Below are 19,592 nucleotides of genomic sequence, written 5' to 3' on the forward strand. Positions count from 1 at the left end.
CACTGTCGTTACTTGCACATACCATCAACGCACACCCACTAACTAGTATTGCGGAGCCATTTTACTTAGCAAATAAGTACTCAAAATGGCTTTACTGCACCAAAACATGTGTTCTAGGCGTGTCAGAATACAAATCATTATAATCGTCAAATGCATATTATTTTTGACACTTTAGGAGTGACTGCCTTTTGTTTGCGGCTAAGCGGTCATCAAGAACCTTCTCAAGACATTCGGCTTAGCTAAGCACTTCTCAAAAGGAAACGGACCTTTGTCAGGCTCCATAGTTTACTCAAAATCAAAGACATACTACGCAATAATTGCCAATAATTGTTTAATATGTTTTGCAAGTCTTTCACGAATCAAACTTAATACCCCACTCCACTGTTCTGTCTTCTGTGTTATAGCATGTTTGTGTGTATAGTGTGTAAGCATTTCTACCCATTTGTGAATGATTTTATGTTTGTGTATGTGTGGATACTAATACCCTTTCATGGATGCTTGTATGTGCGATTACTCCTAATCTTTCCAGGGGTGATATTAACTTTGCGTATGTGTGAGCACACCTGCTCTTTTCACGGGTGATATTTTGTTTGTGTATATGTAAACAACCCTACTGTTTTCCTTGGTTACTAAGTGTAGGTGCTGGTCAGTCATTATAGCGCGATCATTACCATTCGCCTTGCACCTACAGATCCACCTTAATTTTAAACCAATGGACATTCTTAACATTCCGTTTTCCCTCGCCGTCAGAGTTTCATACTATTGCTAAAACTATTGACTAATGGTAAATTCCTCTTTTCGTCAGTGTCCGTAAAGTTAACTCTATTGTTATATTTTTTTTTCTTCTTGCCAGACATTCCTCTCAACTACTCGGTAGTTTTTGTTACCGAGACAGCACTATAAAAGATTTATATATAAGCAAATCACACACACACACGATAGATAGATAGATAGATAGATAGATCTATACATACATACATACATACATACATGATTGCATGCTTGCATACATACATACATACATACATACACACACACACACACACATACATAGACACACACATACATACATACATACACATACATACATATACACACACATACATACATACATACATACATAGACATACACACACATACATACATACATACGTACGTACGTACATACATGCATACATGCTACATACATACATACATACATACATACATGCATACATACATACATACATAAATACATACATATATACATACATACAAACATACACACACATACATACATAGACACACACACATACATACATACACACACACATACATACATACATGCATACATGCTACATACATACACATGCATACATATATATATATATATATATATATATATATATATATATATATAAATATATATATATATATATATATATATATATATATATATATATATATATATATATATATATATATATATATATATATATATATATAATACTAATAATAATAATGAGGACTTTGAATAGCGCCTAATCTTTAGAAGCTCTAAGCGCTTTGCATTAGTCAACACCTATAACATAAAAAACATATATAATGATATTATTAGAATGAAACAAGCACCATGAAATTAGAAAACATAAAAACATGCTCAAAATATTTAAGGTAGGAAACATTATTAGGTCTTTAAGTTTGTTCTTGTAGTCGAAATAAGTGAGTTTTAAGAGCACTGTGTCTTTGTGTCTAAGGTCAGTGAGTAATTCATTCCACGTTGCTGGACTCTGGTATGTAAAAGAACGTTGTCCATATGACTTCGTTTTCATAGTGGGAATAATGAGTATACGATTGTCAGAAGAGGAGCGTAAGTATCTTGCTGTTGTGTACACGAGGGGTGAGATCGGATAGGTATGTTGGACTGGAGTCCGTCAGTGAAACGTAGCACAGAGAACAAATTTTGTGTTTGATTTTTGATCGAATGGATAGCCAGTGTAGGGTACATATCAGCGAGGACGTGTGCTCTGATCCTGGTACTCTAAGTATGATCCGAGCAGCTGTGTGTTGAACTTTTGAAGTTTCTGGAGTAGATATTGAGATGAACCAGACAGAATTGAGTTACAATAGTCCAGTCTTAAAAGTGCTAATGAACACACAGGTGTTTTAGTGGCATCAACTAAAAGATATTTAAGAATGGAGCTGATGCGTCTCAGCTCAAGATACGCAGCCTTGCATATGTCCATAACATGTTGGTGCGATGTGAGAGTTCTGTCCAGAGTAACACCTAGGTTTCGTACTGACTATGTGAATTTAATGTTGGTGTTGCTGATATTTATTGTTTGAGGTAAAGGATGTGAATGAGAAAGTCTTTGTGTTGTGATCAGAATGGCTCAGTTTTATCATCATTCATCTGCAGCTTGTTACATGTCATCCATGATTTCACATCAGAAATGCACCTCTCTACACTTTGGATGGTAGCATCAACTTCAGTTGGGTGGCTAGATGTGTATATTTGGGTGTCATCAGCGTACAATTGGTGAGACACTGGATGATGATCTATGACACTTGAGAGCGGCTGAGTGTACAGAATGAAGAGAACAGGTCCAAGAACAGACCCCTCTGGAACACCACAACATAGGTCAACTGAGCTGGAGTGTATTCCATTTGCAGATACAATTTGTGTCCTGGTGACCAAGTAGGACTTGAACCACAGTAAGGCTGTATCATGAATGTCAAATACATGCTGGAGACGGTGAAGTAATATATCATGGTCTATTGTATCAAATGCTGCAGACAAATCAAGGAGGGTGAGGACTGTACTCTTTCCGCTATCCAAAGCAGAGAGAATGTCATTAAATACTTTTAGAAGAGTGGTTTCAGTACTGTGGCAAGGGCGATATGCAGACTGTACACATTATTTATCCAAAGTAATTTAACAGAAATTATTGAACCAATCCTTTTCCGTAGATCAGTGGTCAATAGTCGGTGCCTGGTCTGAAGACCGGTGCCCAGCACTCATGCTGGAAACAGAAAATTGGATATCGGTATCAATCAGCATACTCGGTTATTGCTTTTGCACCTTGTGACAGACCTTCTATGACCCTTACTCGACACATTAATCAGGGACACTTTTCAACTGCCAAGTTCGCCTTACAAAGTGATAGACCTTTGATGACTGTCACATGACACTTTACTTGGTGACTGTCATTTAACAAAATGCCCAGTGACTGGAGCATGTTGTTTTCTGCTGTATGACATTCGGTGACTATCACTTGGGACACTACATGGTTACCAGTGCTCGGTTCTCTGGGATAGAACAGTTATGCCTGTTATTTGATATATTACTTGGTGACTAGACTTAATTGGGGAGTCTTTTGGAAACTAGACTGCGATGAATGAAATCTCTTAAACACAGGTCTCTAGAAATAGAAGATGACACAAGTACATGCAATAGAGAAAGCGGTACTCGCTACAGCGGCTCATGGCTACCTTCTATGCACAAGAAAGCACAGCCATGAAGAAACCTGCAATTTCTCTTCCTCATAATATGCATTGGACCCATCTCTTATGGCAGCTGGCAACTTCTCTAAATCGGGAAGTGCAATAGACCCCTCTAAGGAATGGAAAGGGTTGACAGTCATGAAGAAGCAGGTCTTTTCTTCCTGGCCCTATAAGCATGGAACCTTTTCCGTTAAATCCGATACCTCATCGAGCCAAAGATAAAACAAAAAATGGGGTAGGGGTAACGCTATTATCCGGCACATGATAGGCTATACATAACGGCCATAATTGGTAAAAGAATAACAGAGAAGCCAACATTAAAGAACATAAAATCTGAGCATTGTTGGGTGTTGGAGGAAGGTCAGAAAACGGTGCAATCTGTTGCACTTGTTTATATTTTAGGATATAAAAGTCCTTGATGCAAGTGAGTGTTTCAGATATTTCATATTTACTTAAAACTTCTACACCTTTGTTTAGTAGCTGAGTTTCGTTCTTGCACAACTGTATTTCTTGGCAATAGCTGAACCTGGTTGTTGTTGTTGTTGTTGTTGTTATTGTAGGGTTTAATGCCATTTTTCAGCACACAATAGGCCAGTATTAATGGTGGAGGAAGAACCAGGGGAAAACCCCGGAAAGAACCACCAACCCACAAGAAGTTACTGGCAAGCTTTCTCACATACCCACATTGGCTGAATCCGAGACTCGAACCCACGCAGACAGGTGAGATGGCAGTGATCCGTAACGGAGAGCGCTTTAGACCACTCGGCCACTCGGGGCCCAGATAGCTGAACCTGGACACGTGCGAAACGATGTCCAGTTTTCTCAGCAATGGCAAGCAGAGCAGTAAATGTTTTTCATCAAGAAAGTTTGTAAAAACTGTTTCTGCATTTATAATGGACAGATCATGTCCTGCAGAAGAAAAAAAACTTTCGAGCGAGTGAATAAAGCTATGATTTTCTTAAGAAAGTGTATAGTTCTTGTTCTTTAATGTTTCGGTGTATCTCTAAATATGTTAATCCACCACAAGCTATCTTCGTTACGGATCACTGCCATCTCACCTCTGTCTGCGTGGGTTCGAGTCTCGGATTCGGCTAATGTGGGTATGTGAGAAAGCCTGCCAGTAGCTTCTCGTGGGTCGGTGGTTCTTTCTGGGGTTTTCCCGGGTTCTTCCTCCACCATTAATACTGGCCGCCATGTATAGCCAATCGCGTGCTGAAAATGGCGTTAAGCCCTACAACAACAACAACAACAACAAGCTATCTTAACGTTGGTTCTATACCATGTGCAAAATGCAACCTTGTCATCAAGTCTAGAGATTGTGATGCGATGAAATTCTTTGGCATACTTGGCACAAAATTTCTGCTTGTGCTTTCTCTTTTCTTGTTCTGGTTCTGGTTGCAGATCCAACTGAGGAGATGGTATTTTGAGAAAAATCCACAAATGAACAGCCAGCGGATGACTATTTGACTCAAACAAAGAAATGAACAGAAAACAAAATAGAAAAACGTACGGGGTAAAAGTAAGATTTAAATCCGGCCAATGAAAATGCAGGAATTAGTATGCGACCAATAATTGAGGACTTTACGTTTATTGCTTGAAATCCAAGAAAAAGATGGACAATATTCTGACTGTCAGAAGTTGATTAAGGTATCAGAGGAGGAAATAATCTCCTTGGATTGTAAACTAGTGCCAGAAAAAGATGCACAAATAAATAAATAAATAATAGCAGAACTTGCATCACTGTCATTGAAAGTTATTTTTATTGAAAAGTATTTCATTATCAACCAATCATGACCCTCCAGAACTAAAAATACACAATTTAATGATTTCAAGAATGGTTCCCATTTTTATCCTTAGACACTTATCTAAATCCGATTAATGTTACATGATATCAGGTGATCAAGTTATAATAATTTAACTGATACATGCTCGTTACAAATGGACACGCTTCTAAGTAAATTGTAACAAGCAGCGTCATTTCTGTCAATAATACTATATTGGCTGAAACTACTGAATGAAGGATTATTCACCATGTTAGAAATCATATTTTTCCCATTTTTTAAAACGATAAACGGTTCAAATTTGCACTTATCTTTTTGGGAAAGTTTTTTGGAGAAGTCACATTCCATCTCAACTGTAATTTGTAAATATGAGGAGAGTGTGAATTTTAGATTTTGAATATTTACCAGGCAATGATATTATTGCAGGAGCCAGTCAGCTAAACAACACTATCTACCTTTATTATAAACTATAGTCAAGGTAAGAACATTTAAATCACATAGAAACTTCTCTTCTAAGAAAAGTCATGCAAACATTCCCAATCCATGGTATGGAAAGTACAATCCGAAAACGTTGTGGCTTTTCTAAAAAATTTACTGGCAGAAATACCTCAGTTTGTTTTGAATGCGGGTAAAGCACCAGCTGCAGATGAATGAATTGATGTTGTTGGAGAATATCCAATTTAAATAATACAGCACAATTATTACAAATTATGGGTCATGTATTTTCATTTCACTTCGAAGTCAGTTTAATGTTGTTACTAGGCTCAAAATACAGAAATAGACAAGACATAGATGATACCATGCTCATCATAAGTAAATAATTTGTTTGCAACTATTTTTTATGTAAAATATTCAAGTGGAATTTATTTAAAATGTAATCAGCATATTAGCAATAAAAAGCCACATATATAAGCAGATTAGTTGGAGAGTGCAGTCTGGTTATCTTTCGTTGTAGTGAGTAAACAGAACCAAATGAAATGATCCTACGACTATTGAGCAGAGTAATAAAAGCAGCTATGTGTACTCATGCTTTACCTTGCAAGTGAAAACAGTTGGGTGATATTAGGTGTGATGCATGTAAAGCCCACAGCCTAAAACCCATGAACATGATTTCTTTTATATGCATTACATCACGTATTCTGGTAAGAAGCTTCCACCAACTTAATAGATGGTTAATTTATTTGGGAAAAGGGTCATTTCAATTGTGAAAACCAAGTGTCAAAGTGAGGTCCAACAGAAGTGCTACATTCATCTGCTGGTTGCAGACAAATTAAAAATTTGTTTTTAATATCTTATTTGAATAATTTCAAATTCACAAAATGTACGTGAATGTCTTATTTATTTGACACTACCTTCAATTTCAAAGAGGGGCCCCGAGTGGCCGAGTGGTCTAAAGCGCTGTCCGTTACGGACCACTGCCATCTCACCTCTGTCTGCGTGGGTTCGAGTCTCGGATTCAGCCAATGTGGGTATGTGAGAAAGCTTGCCAGTAGCTTCTCGTGGGTCGGTGGTTCTTTCCGGAGTTTTCCCGGGTTCTTCCTCCACCATTGATACTGGCCGCCATATATGGCCTATCGTGTGCTGAAAAATGGCGTTAAACCCTACAACAACATCAATTTCAAAGCACTGGGATATGAATTTTTGAGTAAATTTTAGTACTGTAAGGATCACGTACTTCGTTAATATTTAGGCTGACCAGAAATGGTGTTCATTTTGTCAAAGTGCATAGTTGCAAATAAAAAGCAAACATTCTTGAGGAATGTTGACAAACTATACTACACACCTGATTCACTAGATGATGAGCAAAAGGATGTTATGATCATTTAACTAAGGCTGACATAATTCTTAGCTTGATGGTAATTGTTTTCCTTTTAATGGTTAATGAAATGTGTCTTTTCATGAGTATGTACAGACCTATTCCATGTGCCTTGTACTGTCATTTTAGGAACTCAAACTCAAATATATGTAGTAAGTTGACGAAACCAACTGCATAATATACTAATAAAAACTAATGGATCTAAATCAGGAGTTAGTAGTCAGTAACATGTATGTATGTATAGTACTTTTTTCTTCACATATGCAATTACATTTTATGCAATAGTTGGTGCCTCCAAACCGAAAAATAATCTTAATAAAGCTGTTCGCAAATCCAAAATAGGTCTCAAAAACGTGTGTGCGAGTTCATGATGTTTTCATTGCATGGAAAAAGAAGCCACTGAATATGAACAGATGTTTTACTGGACAAGTTGAATACTTTTTTTGCCATGGATATAAATTTTACTTTTACATGTTCTCTGGGCAATTTGGAAAAAATTAAATGTTTCCAGCCCTAAACTGTAAGGTCATGTAAATGATGGATCATATCAATTTAGACTGCATGCAATTTAAATGACATAACAGGGTGCATGTTATCTTATCTACCCTTTGGCTAAGACAGGCTTCATCAAGTAAAAATCAATATTGGAATATTTCTGTCCTGTGGGCAAGAAAACCTATTTACCACAAGTGTACATGTAGCTATGCTCATGTGGAAACTATGATACCATTCAGCTGTTGATCTTTGGTGGTGGTGGTGATGGTGCTGGTAAAGTAACGCAAACAAAACTAGTATGGATGCCAACGATGACTCCATCAGTGACAGAAGAAGCGCCATTGTTATCATTCATGGACAGTGGTTGTAAATCAATGCTGTCGTGGCTGACAATAACCACAGACACAGCTCTGGGCACAGCAGGAACATTTTCATGGGAGATCGCATCACAGCATGGAATTTCAGCACCACGACGTATATTTGTGCCATTTCAGCGTGCCACCTGGTATAACGATCAGTCGGCTAACCCAATGGTATTTGATAGATTAGCAGTGTCTACGGTTTTGCTGAGGATAAATGGACATCAATAACCATCCAAAGACTAATACTGAGTTTTGACCAAAATAACGTTGCAAGGGCATATCATACATTGACGAGATTCACGAGGCGTGATCAGAATGTCGACTCTGGCCTGCAGATACATCAGCGGGATTTCTCTATGTTGTATCTGAGCTATTATTTCTCAGCTACCAGCATGGCACTGAAAAAAAGCACCAGGACAAGGAGTGTCGACCTTAAAAAAGGGAAGTAGGTATAAGATTATCAGAAACGAGGTACAGTCAAGGTCTGTTACTGTCGGGGTCGTTTCGCTAAAACTTCCGATCTCCAATTTTACTTGATGCTGCTCGGCGATTAAACATTAAAAAAACTTCAGAGGTGTTCTCATGCGTGATCAGTTACCGGAAAACCCAAGCCGAGCTGAAACTGGTATAATTAATCTCGATGGCCGTTCTGGTCCAGGTATTCATTGGGTTGCATGCGCGGTTGATCCACATGGTGTTATTTTCATTCGAATGGATTGGCTCCACCGAGAGAGTTTTGTAAAATACAGTGGCTTAGCCGGTGACATACAAATCTGATATTCAACATTACCATCACAGACATTAATGGATCCACCTATATGTACTTGTTGTACTTAACACTGTGTCAGGGTCGTCAGCACCTCCGCATAAAGTCGTGCACGGTTACACCGCCCGTCGTTTTAAAAAGGTTATGGTAGATATTTACAGAAGATCTGCAAAAAGCAAGGCCCCCAGTGACATTGATTTAGCCAAATATGTAATGAGATCAACTTGCTGATCTTATGAGTCTTCCTGGGGTTGATCGGGGTGAGGTTGTTGTTTTTCAAGATCAACATGGGCGACTAAAGACAAGCAATATTAGGTGGCGCTATACAGTTTCGCATTTTGCATAGGGTTAAGAATTTAAAGAAAAAGAATGTCCCCGGCTTTCTTCACTGGTTATACTGGCTATTTAAAAAAGACCTTGTATATCTTAGGTATAATGCAAAGAACCTTTAATTCCCTTTATTTTGGTGTATGATTGATGGGTGTACTATGGGTTATAGAGTATACAGCTTGGCCTTACTTCAAATGTGCACCTTTCAAAAAAGTGCTAGCTCTACTTGGTCATTTTCACTTCCTGAACTTCAGAGGTCAATTGTATAAAAAAGAGCCGATAACTTTTTTTACATTTTATATATTTGGTAATTCATTCATTGCACTTTCAGAAGCTGGTATTGTCTAGTCTGGCAAAATTCATTTTCCCTATTTTAATAGCTGCTATGTATAGTGTACTTTAGACTAACTCAGACTGATTTTTTAACACAAGGGAGCAGTCATTTTAGTTAGCAGTGTGCTTAAATCGTGTAAAATTTCCAAAAGTACAATATCCAAAAGAAATGTCATCCACATTACATTAATGTAGCATAGAGGTATGCAAACGTTCTCTCCACTGTGCATGTTTTAAATGCGAACTACTTCACCTTACATACGTCACTCTCTCAAAAGTACATATTATCTGGTGAGCGCCACCTTAAGTGGGTCGATATTATCCTGCGAGTTTTAGGTGCGACCAACGATACCATCCCGGTATTTACCGACAGCGGAAAAATCAAGAGACTCGAACATGTCAATCCGCAATGAGATCCGTAAATGAGTTTATAGAACCGGCCATTAAATGACAGGTTCACTCAGCATGAGCGGAATTAAATTTGTTCTTCTGAAAGATCCAGAATCGGACGACCATGCTGCAATGAAGAAATACGTGGACGATAAAGACATTGCGATCAATACCTCCTTAACTACAAGTGGTAAATTAACCACGTTGCGATCTGAGTATGAGGTTCATGTTAGTTCGTTTATATCTGAGTATGAGGTTCATGTTAGTTCGTTTATAAATCTTCGAAGAAACTTTGGTAGACTTGATATATTTGCTAATGATTTCCTTGGAGTTCCAAATGTCGTTAACATTAAGCACGCTGAAATTCGCACACGACTCGATGACAACGCAGACAAATCAAGAAGATTGCCACTGGTATAATTCATACGGTCTCGTTCATTAACGCGATAACACGGTGTGGTCTGGATCAGCATGTGGCATTATGTTTGAATGAGTTGTTTTGTTGCGACCAACATGGTCGCAACAAAACAACTCATTAAAACATAATACCACTTAGGTCAACGGGGTGTACAGGCTCAGTGTTGGGCTCTGCGAAATTCAGGATATTTACGACACATCAATGGCGTCATTCCACCGATAGATTTCCCGGAACCATGTCAGTTGTGTTAAATCAAAATAAAGGATATAGTCATATTGGATCGAGAAGACAAAAAATTAAACGCAGAGACGTATTGGTGGTGTCTGGAATTTGTAGCAAACACACCTCAATTGCTTACTTTGTATAAGAAAGCGCAACAATGAATCCCACAGAATCTTACTATAAGCCTACCTAGCTTATAATGTTGCTATTGATCGATTTAAAACAGGCAGTCTATTTGAATAGCGTGTCAGGATCTTATGCATGCAGCTAGTCTGTCTGCAAACCAGGTAAATTTGCAAGTTAGGTCACTGACACAGAGATTATGTTGATAACTGAACGTGAAGCATTTTACTGAAAGTCGTTATTTATTTAAAAAAAAACCCAGAACATTAGTTGTAGTAGGGGTTAACCAAATATTTTATCGAAAATAATTCGTGCAAGATTATTTATTTCCATGTCGCCAGGACTGATGAATATTTTGCAATGCATGTGTGTCAACAATATTTTTTTTAAAAATTGTTATCTCTGATCACTTTGAGTGTACCGCTGTGTAACATAAATAACGTGTTTTTATGTCTGCCTCGTGAAAATATTCTGGCTGGATGCGTTTGTTTCTTAAGCATGACATCATCGTTAACCACAAGATTATCCCCCCCCCCCTTAAAATTTTCGATGGCGGTGCATCTTCGATGTCAGTGATAAATTCAATAACAAAGTCACCCTTTGCATTTTCATTAAATTCCATAAGAACACTATAGCATCGTTGGTCATCTACGAATGGTGATACTAAATTAAGTTTGTTTGAGCCATCATCAGGTTTGCAACAACTGATTTTTTACCAGACCCTGACAGACCAGTTATAATGGCTCGAATGGAATTTGTTAACAATGGATGATGCTTGACCGGTTCTTGTTCACGTGTCACTGAAGAGGCAATCACGTTCATATTGTATGCATATAATATTATTCATACTGTGTTCGCTGCAAGACGGTCATGGATACAATTGGGCAGAGAACAACGATGACGAAAAATAACAGACAAGCACTTAGAGGTAAGTGTGTAAAATGAAGTATACAAAAACATAAGTTTGTATGTAGTGACATGGTGACTGGCGGCAATATTCCTGCGACTATCGGGAAATTACCAGGAACTCCATGGGCTAAGTACAAAGGGGAAAAAACATCGTCCGGGATATAATGGTGGTCCTGGAATCTGACTTGATATTAGATTTGATGAAAAATTGTCAACTAAAACCAGCTGAATTTCCAGTAAATGCGATTGATCAAGCGTGCCATACTTATGAATAGCGTATGAAAATAAAGAACTGCAACACCGACATATCACGGACGTCAAGTTGATTCATACGCTAAGTCTTTAAAGACATAAAAATATACGAGAAGCACTCTCGAATTGATTGATAAGATAAGCGACAAGTGGTAAACTAGTGGTTATTAGCATAGCTCCCCTAACCGGCAGTTAATTGTCCAATGAATAATAATAATCGAGTTGATTTATTATACTCCAAGAGGATAATGGAAGGGGTACAGCAGCGATTAGCAAACTCGCTGATGCAGCAGGTGTCATTCTTGCTGTTGCCGCAGATTGGTTGCCGCGACAGGCAATATGGCAAATTTATCTGCCACGTCCCAAAACAATTCAGCATGGACGGTTTGATGTCAGCACAGCCAACGAAGATCATCAGGCAGATCTATTGTTTTTACCACATGAAATCATTGACATATCACCTAAACGGCATACATCGACGTTACAAGCAGATACAAAGAAACGGAGCCGCTATCAACTACCTGAAGTCTCAGCCGCGTTTGAACGGATTTATTCGCGGTGGCCTGCGATGGGTCAAATTACATTTGACAAGTCATTGGTGACCACATATGAAGGACTGGCATTGTTTGAAGAAGAAGAAAATCTGAAGGACCTTCCTGCCAGCATGCTCCTGTAAAATATGGGCAAATTCTGTTTGGAGATTTTTGGGGAGAAGCTGTTCAAGGCCAGATATGGTATGTATCATGGTATGTTCAGAAATATACAGTGGTGACCTAAAAATGCATGTACTGACTAACTAAATAATCTTCGGAGAATAATGTAACGTCCAGTGGAAGCATGGTCCCCTGTCAGGTTTCTAAAAATGGACATGATTAACACTATATGCCCCATCCACATTCATACAAATAAATTTGTCTATTGATGTGAAAAAGCTTGTGGTCACAGAAGAGTGGACTATAATATATATGTTATACGAAAGATAAAGTTCACTGTGGCTTTAACGTACTAGCAAATAGTATAGCCTTTCAAATAAAGTATGTACTTTAACATCCATAGCTGGATCAAATGGTAATTGAATCATGCAGTACTTCAGCCAGTTTTGAGAAAAATTAGGCCAACTGGCTCCCTTTATTAGAAAAAGGGGGCCAATGGTGTACCTTGTAATAAAGTGAAAACAATTACATGATCTATTTTACCTCTTATTTCATGAAAAACCAAATAAATTACCCTCTTTACTTAAAAATTCTCTTCTTTGAACATCTGATGGCTCTGACCATGCACTAACAGCATGGAAAAAGTAAATACTTTCATTTTCTTCCCCTCCAACATTATCCTAATCAGTCCTTGCAATGTGTTAGCTTTCAAGAGATTTCTTGAGGGTATATGGATGTTGTTTTGGCGTCTAAAGCCTCTTTCGAATCTGATGACAGCAAAAACATCCTCTCTAAGGGCATCATGATGATCAATGACCTTGACATGGTGCATTAAGGTCGAGTTCCTTGTCATGTTGTGTGAGAAAATTTGCCAACAAATGTTTATACATGTCTTCTGATAGAACTCATAATTCAAAGTACCGTGGGTAATGTCAATACACGTCATATAATGTTATGACTTTAGACCGATTCTGAAACAAAGAAACTACCTGTCTGTGAATTAGCCATTGCATTATGGTCTAATTCGTGGTTACTTCAAAGATAACCTTGCCAAAGTGAGAAACTCTGTTTTGCAATCAGCAGTGATGTCACCGGTTGGCTTAGGCTTAGAGACCGGAAGCTAAACATTATAACATATCAATGATACTACCCCAGACAGTTTTCGAAAAGATCACCGGTATCCAATCAGAACTAAGAGAGTAAAATTCTGGGAAGGGTTTCTCATGCAACCAGGCATTATTCTGTTACATTCACTGTCAACGGATCAGTGCATGTCTGGACATTGGCGAGAGAAGACATAGGGAAGTTGGAGGCACTATACTGCACTTAGAATGAAGTTGCGTGCTCATTAAACGGGCGGTAAAGGAGTTCTAGGAACTTTGGACGAGATTGAAACAAAGGCTTCTGAGGTGGGATATCTTTGCCCGAATCTGTCTCACTTTCCTAACTAGGTGTCATAAGATTTATATGTTATTATGTGCATTTAATTTAGTAGAACTTTAATCATCTATGTATAGCTGAATTATCAACATGTAATATAGCGTATAGCAGATTAGTAATGATCAAGATTCATAAATATTGATGTTAAGATAAAATCAAAGTGGATGGTGTAATCTGCTACAAAGTTACATTGTGGTGCAGAAATTAATTCAATAGTGAGTAGTGTTCAATGTTGTACTTGTTTGTATTTGAATGTATATTTGTGTATTATGCAGTTATGCATTGTTGGCCTTGTGCACGTTTAATTTGGCATTTTTATATTTGTATCTTTTATAACTTGCAAGGAAGGAAATGCATAGGAATATTGTTGATGTTGATAGTTTACTATATAGAGAATTGGGGATATGCATGTATGTATCAGAAGTCGTGATATTATTATTGTTGTTATAGCCTTTATTATTGAACAAGCATGTATGAAATATTTAGATGTGAGTGTACGAGTTGACCTAATGATTTAATTGCCATTATGCTGATGAAAGGTCTGGGACAGTGTCTTAATTTTCCTGTGTTTGAATAAGGAGACAAAATTGTATGTCCCTTCTAATCCACAGGAAGCTTTCTGGATGGGATAGGATGCCACCTGAAGATTTGAGAAGACAAGGAAGGCCAGGAGAATGGAAACAAGGGTACCAGATATACTGCCGAGGGCTGGGAGAGAGAAACAAGGGTACCAAAAGTACTGACAAGGAGGCCGGGAGAACAGAACAAGGGTTCCAGTAGTACCAACAAAGAGGACATTGAGAACAGAAACATGGGTACCAGAAGCACTGACAAGGAATACAAAGCAGAAGTTACAGATGAGTAACAGTGAAGGGACTTGGGAAGGAAACACTCTCACCTTTAATTTCACATGATGAAATAAATGGTAATTTGGACAGGTCTTGTATTGATTGGAAGCAATCACATTGAAAATTCGTCCTGTAACTGTTGAATACCAAGGTATAGTTTATTAAACTGCAATACCTTTCACCTTATTATTTCATATTTTATACACCTAGACCATCGGCTTTGCTGACTTAGGGCTTGGAGATAATTAACCTTTTAATTGTCCGTCCTTCTCCGGGGTTAGTAATAATTCTGTAGGGGACACATGCCAGTCCTAAAGTTCTGACATCCAGTCATCATGGAGTTATTTTTCTTGGAACTTCTGCATAAACTGCAATACATTTTCATCTGAATCATATTCTAGCCAGTTATAGTCATGTTTCCAGCCTGCTTAGAACGTGTATGAATTTTTTCTTCCATGGTTCTGCCATTTTGTAATCCAAATCTTCATTGCAAGTTTCATGTTTGCTTAGTCTTTCATCTCAGCTTTCGTAAGTTTCTCTGTCTTGTTCATTGCAGGCATGATCTCAAAGGTCATTCTGGTTGCCATCATGATTTAAGAATGATACTTGCTGAGAGAAAGAAAATGTTATCTGTTTCATAAATGCCTCTTAGTAAAACTTGAACACCCATACAAATGCAAAATGTACTATGTCAAAGTCACATCATTTGGCTGGTAGCAAAAAAATTACAAAACTACAGAGTCTACCGTTATTCTTTTGATAACAAACATAAATTAAACAGAGGTTAACTTACCTCAATATTTTATTTGAAAAACAAAATGTTTAATATTTTCATTAATGTTCCTATAGTTCCAAGCTCAGAATGGTTACATGTCTCTTCTAAAATAAAATGGCATACCCAACAAATGCACTGGGACACTGTCTAATTCTAAACTGGAAATATTATGGAATATATCGAGTAACGTTTATTTCCCGATGATCCATATATATCTTCAGGGGAATGGGGAAAATAGCCAGGCTGAGCATAGAAGCAATCGAAAAAGGTCACTAGATGGAATTTATTCAGTTTAATTAAGAGCCACTAAGAAAATTAGGATATTTAATGATTGATTGGCACAAGAATATCAACATAAAATTTTTTTAAAAAGCCCTGTCCATTATATTTGTACCACTTTTGGTGCATTGAATTTCTTTTTTTTGTGGGACATGGTTTCTATTATACATGAATCCATACATCCTGCCTGAAACACTGATCATATAAATGCTGACTTCTGTTATATTATAGTCTAAGCTTTGGTAATGGAATAGTTTGAGAATTAGCTATGGGAAAAACATTGTTTACAGACAGACAAGACAGAGAGCAATGAACATCTCTGTTACATGACAACATGCTCAAAATTTATTTTTGACGTTTTATCTACATTATGTTTTGGTCAATACCGAAAATGCTCGGAAGGAAGTACCTTTTGTCTTCACAGATGAAGCCTTGTTTGTTGTGGGCTGAGGCCACCACAAAATGCACAATAATTTATATCCCAAGAATAAGAGTGAATTTAAAATAAGTTGGCACCTGACTTCATACATGATGCTGTGACTGCTTTATCAAGCCCTTTTGGACAGCTATGGTAAGCTTTCTGTGACATGATTCAAAATTTCCAAGAAATATATGTATATGTATGAATAGTGATTATTGATAAATAAAAGTTCATAAAAGAATCTAACAATTTTATTTTACTTATTTACTTCACTGTACCTCCTGCTGTGCTTTGAAAGTTTCTACTGTAATAATATTGGTAAGGATATGCATAACACTATGTAAAGCACGGATTATCTTATCATTGACAGTACATTCAATTCATCACACTTGAGACCCTTTTCGTAGCAAGTCTTCATGAAACAAGTAAAAGTCATTCTATTTTCATGCAAATCATGACCATTTAGGTACAGTTCTGACTTACCTATAAATAATGGAAACAGAAACATAAATACTTCACTGGCAAAATATCTGCATTTAAAGAACTTAATTTATCTTCAAGAAAATGGATGGCAAATATTTTACCACAATACATTTATTTAATGCCAACATTACACATGCATGGACACAAGGTTCAGTACATAAGAAGACTTATTCTTGCTCCATAGGTTCATCTGAACTTTGATTTTCTGTTAGATCTGCACCAGTACTGTCTAAATTCGTAGCCTGATGCTCAGCATCATCAGCTGAATTGTCCATTGGTATTTCCGAATCAACATTTTCACAATTATCCATGTCCATCATCTCCGCTGCTGCATTTGTAAGCGTACTATCAATTTCTTCTGCTTGTTCATTATTTTCACATAAAAGCCGTGACTGGTTCTCAATCTCCTCTGAGGCCTCTGGGGAAAGAGAACAAGTCTGAGTGCTGCTGCTGTCTGGTAAATCATGTAATACCCCAGACTGGTTCTTATTCTCTTCTAATGCAACACATGTCTGTTGAACATCTCCTTCAGAGAGATTACTAGGAACATCAGGTTTCACTTCGGATGGACTCGAGACCCAATGAGCTTTCTTTTCTCTAGGCTGACCATCACCAGAGCTTTCATCATCTGAAGATGGAGGAGTAGACTTTTGTTCTTCTGGTCTTACACTGCTGTCACTGTCATTCTCACAGTTGTTCTGGGTGCTCTCGTTATCTGATTGCTTATCTGGTACCAAGTTATCTGTAAATAAGAAAGATTTGTGAAATCACACAATAAATGTGATCAAAACTTCTATTTATTTATGTATTGATTCAGTGTTTGTCACTTGTAAAAATGTGGATTCCTGATGGTGCACCTTTTTTGCCAGGACATCCGATAATACAACTACTTATTTACAAGTTCAACCATAGAACTCAAGATTTTTAATTCTATCAATATTTCATTTATATCAATTACGTTCTTGCTACATTATGCATTTTTGCCTTTCAAAATGAATAGAATGTATCCATTTGTTAAAAAAAAGAAATACTACCTCCAGTGTGCTGTGCTTACTGCTAGCCACTGTACAGTCTTGCATGCAAGTGATTTGATCCCTCTTCAAATGCCCTTAGTGAAAAGCTGCCTTTTTAATGGTAAGTAACAACATTGTCAAATTGAATTTCTTGTTGCCCAAAAATGTAGTTTTTTTTTCTGTTTTGTGGGTAGAAGCAGAACTAATTTTTCATATGTTAGTTTTGTTACTTACCTTCTATTACTGCATAGCTATTATAGGTGGTCAGTATTACTAGTCTACCAATTTACTACTGTATATTCTTCTAGTGGTATGTACCACAGTAATTTTTCACTGTACTAGTACTTCTGTGATTTCCATCTGTAAGGACTGTATGGAAATTCCTGAGAAATCTTGTTAGAATTTAATGATGTTAACAGAAATATTTTCATTTTTATGATGAAAAAATACCAATTTTTTTTCTTCTTTTACAAACAATTGCATTTATCATAAATTAATTTTAAATATTATATTCATGATGCTTTATTCACATATACAGTCCAAACCCAAATTTTGGAAATTTAAAAAACAAAACCACACATTCCCAAACAACATGTCAATGACCTGTCACTTAAGTCAATGGTGTTCTAGATTTGAGAAAACTTCCCTCGGAACTAGAAGAGCTAGAATAATGTCTGACCCACTTAAAGCTCTGTGATCTACTCCACACCTGACCTCAGGCACTGTGAAAATATTGCAGGGCTCGAAATTAGCGGTAGTCCGCTAGCCCAAGGCTAGCAGATTTCCTGTCAGACTAGTAACTTTCATAATGTTAATAGTCCGATGGACTAGTAAGATTCAGTTATCAATAGTCAGCGTTTGTTTATGCCATTCCCTAATAAAGACTTGACTTAGCTGTTCTGTAGAATCAAAGCAGTGGCCATTGTAAACACAGTCATAAAATATTAGCATGAGAAGATGAAGTCAATTTCTGCCTCGGAAAGGTGCGTTTCTATAACAAGAATCCATCCGATTTTGTGCATTTCACTTAACAGCCCAAATTATGGTCCCGTCATTAACAACGGAAGTTTGGTAATTGATCCTAATTAATCTGATAACGAATTAAATGTAAAAATGACATGGTATCACACTTTATTCACTTGACCACAGTAACAAACTACAAAGCAGTATACCACACAAAAGAACACAGCAAAAACTATTCAAAGAATATTAGTTTGCACGTTTTTTTGTTTAAGGTTCTTTGTTTTTTGCTTGCTACCCAAACGCTCCAACAGTCACAAACAGGAAACTACATATTTTACATTTCCATCGAAATAATTATAAGAATTAGATCTTTTATGATTACGTTATTGACACATCCTTTCCATACAACTACTTTTTCTATGACGATAAAAATAGTTTTTATATTTTTCCCTTACAAGAATGACCAAATAATTGAATACACGTGGAGATATCCAAGCAGAATGCCGTACATTTGTTGGGAATTAAAATCTCTGAGCATGGGCATGTAAGATTTGAAAATTTTCTGCCTTATTATTAATTTCAACAATACAATGAGGTTCGATTAATTAGGAACAATTACCAAACTTTACTTATGATACCATAATTGGAGCTGTTAAATACAACGCGTCGAGTGTCAGATGGCTTTGTATGATGGGAACACACCTTTTCCAAGCTGAAACTAACACTATCTTCTGATGCTAATATTTTATAATAGTGTTAACAATAGCCACTGCTTTGATCATGCAGAACATCCGCTGAAGTTAAGTCTTTGTTAGGGAGAGGCCATTTAATTGTGGGAGGGGGCAAAGACACGTGTTTTGAAATGTGTTTCTTGCTCTGACTTACTTATATAAAGGACACTGTGCCATTCCTTTTCTTGCTTTAAATAATTCACGTCAGCTATACTATAACATCTCATATTTCAAAACAAGGCACAATTCCCTCCTTATAACACAGGCAAAATGTGGCATTTGATAGAAGGTGTTGAGTCACCGGAA

General features: G+C 37.1%; 1 protein-coding gene across 1 annotated transcript in view; it reads right to left on the bottom strand.

Moving 5' to 3' along the window:
* Positions 1-15,673: 15,673 nt before the first annotated feature.
* Positions 15,674-19,592, bottom strand: part of LOC149774340 (uncharacterized) — a 50,866-nt gene continuing 46,947 nt past the window's right edge. The window contains exon 7 of the mRNA XM_089945499.1: positions 15,674-17,321. Coding sequence (XP_089801625.1) covers positions 16,747-17,321 — 575 coding nt within the window. The 3' untranslated portion in view covers positions 15,674-16,746. The remainder of the gene's footprint in view (positions 17,322-19,592) is intronic.

This window comes from Sinohyriopsis cumingii, unplaced genomic scaffold, assembly GCF_028554795.1.
Source record: "Sinohyriopsis cumingii isolate HCF-2022 unplaced genomic scaffold, ASM2855479v2 utg000349l, whole genome shotgun sequence".
NCBI classification, from domain to species: domain Eukaryota; kingdom Metazoa; phylum Mollusca; class Bivalvia; order Unionida; family Unionidae; genus Sinohyriopsis; species Sinohyriopsis cumingii.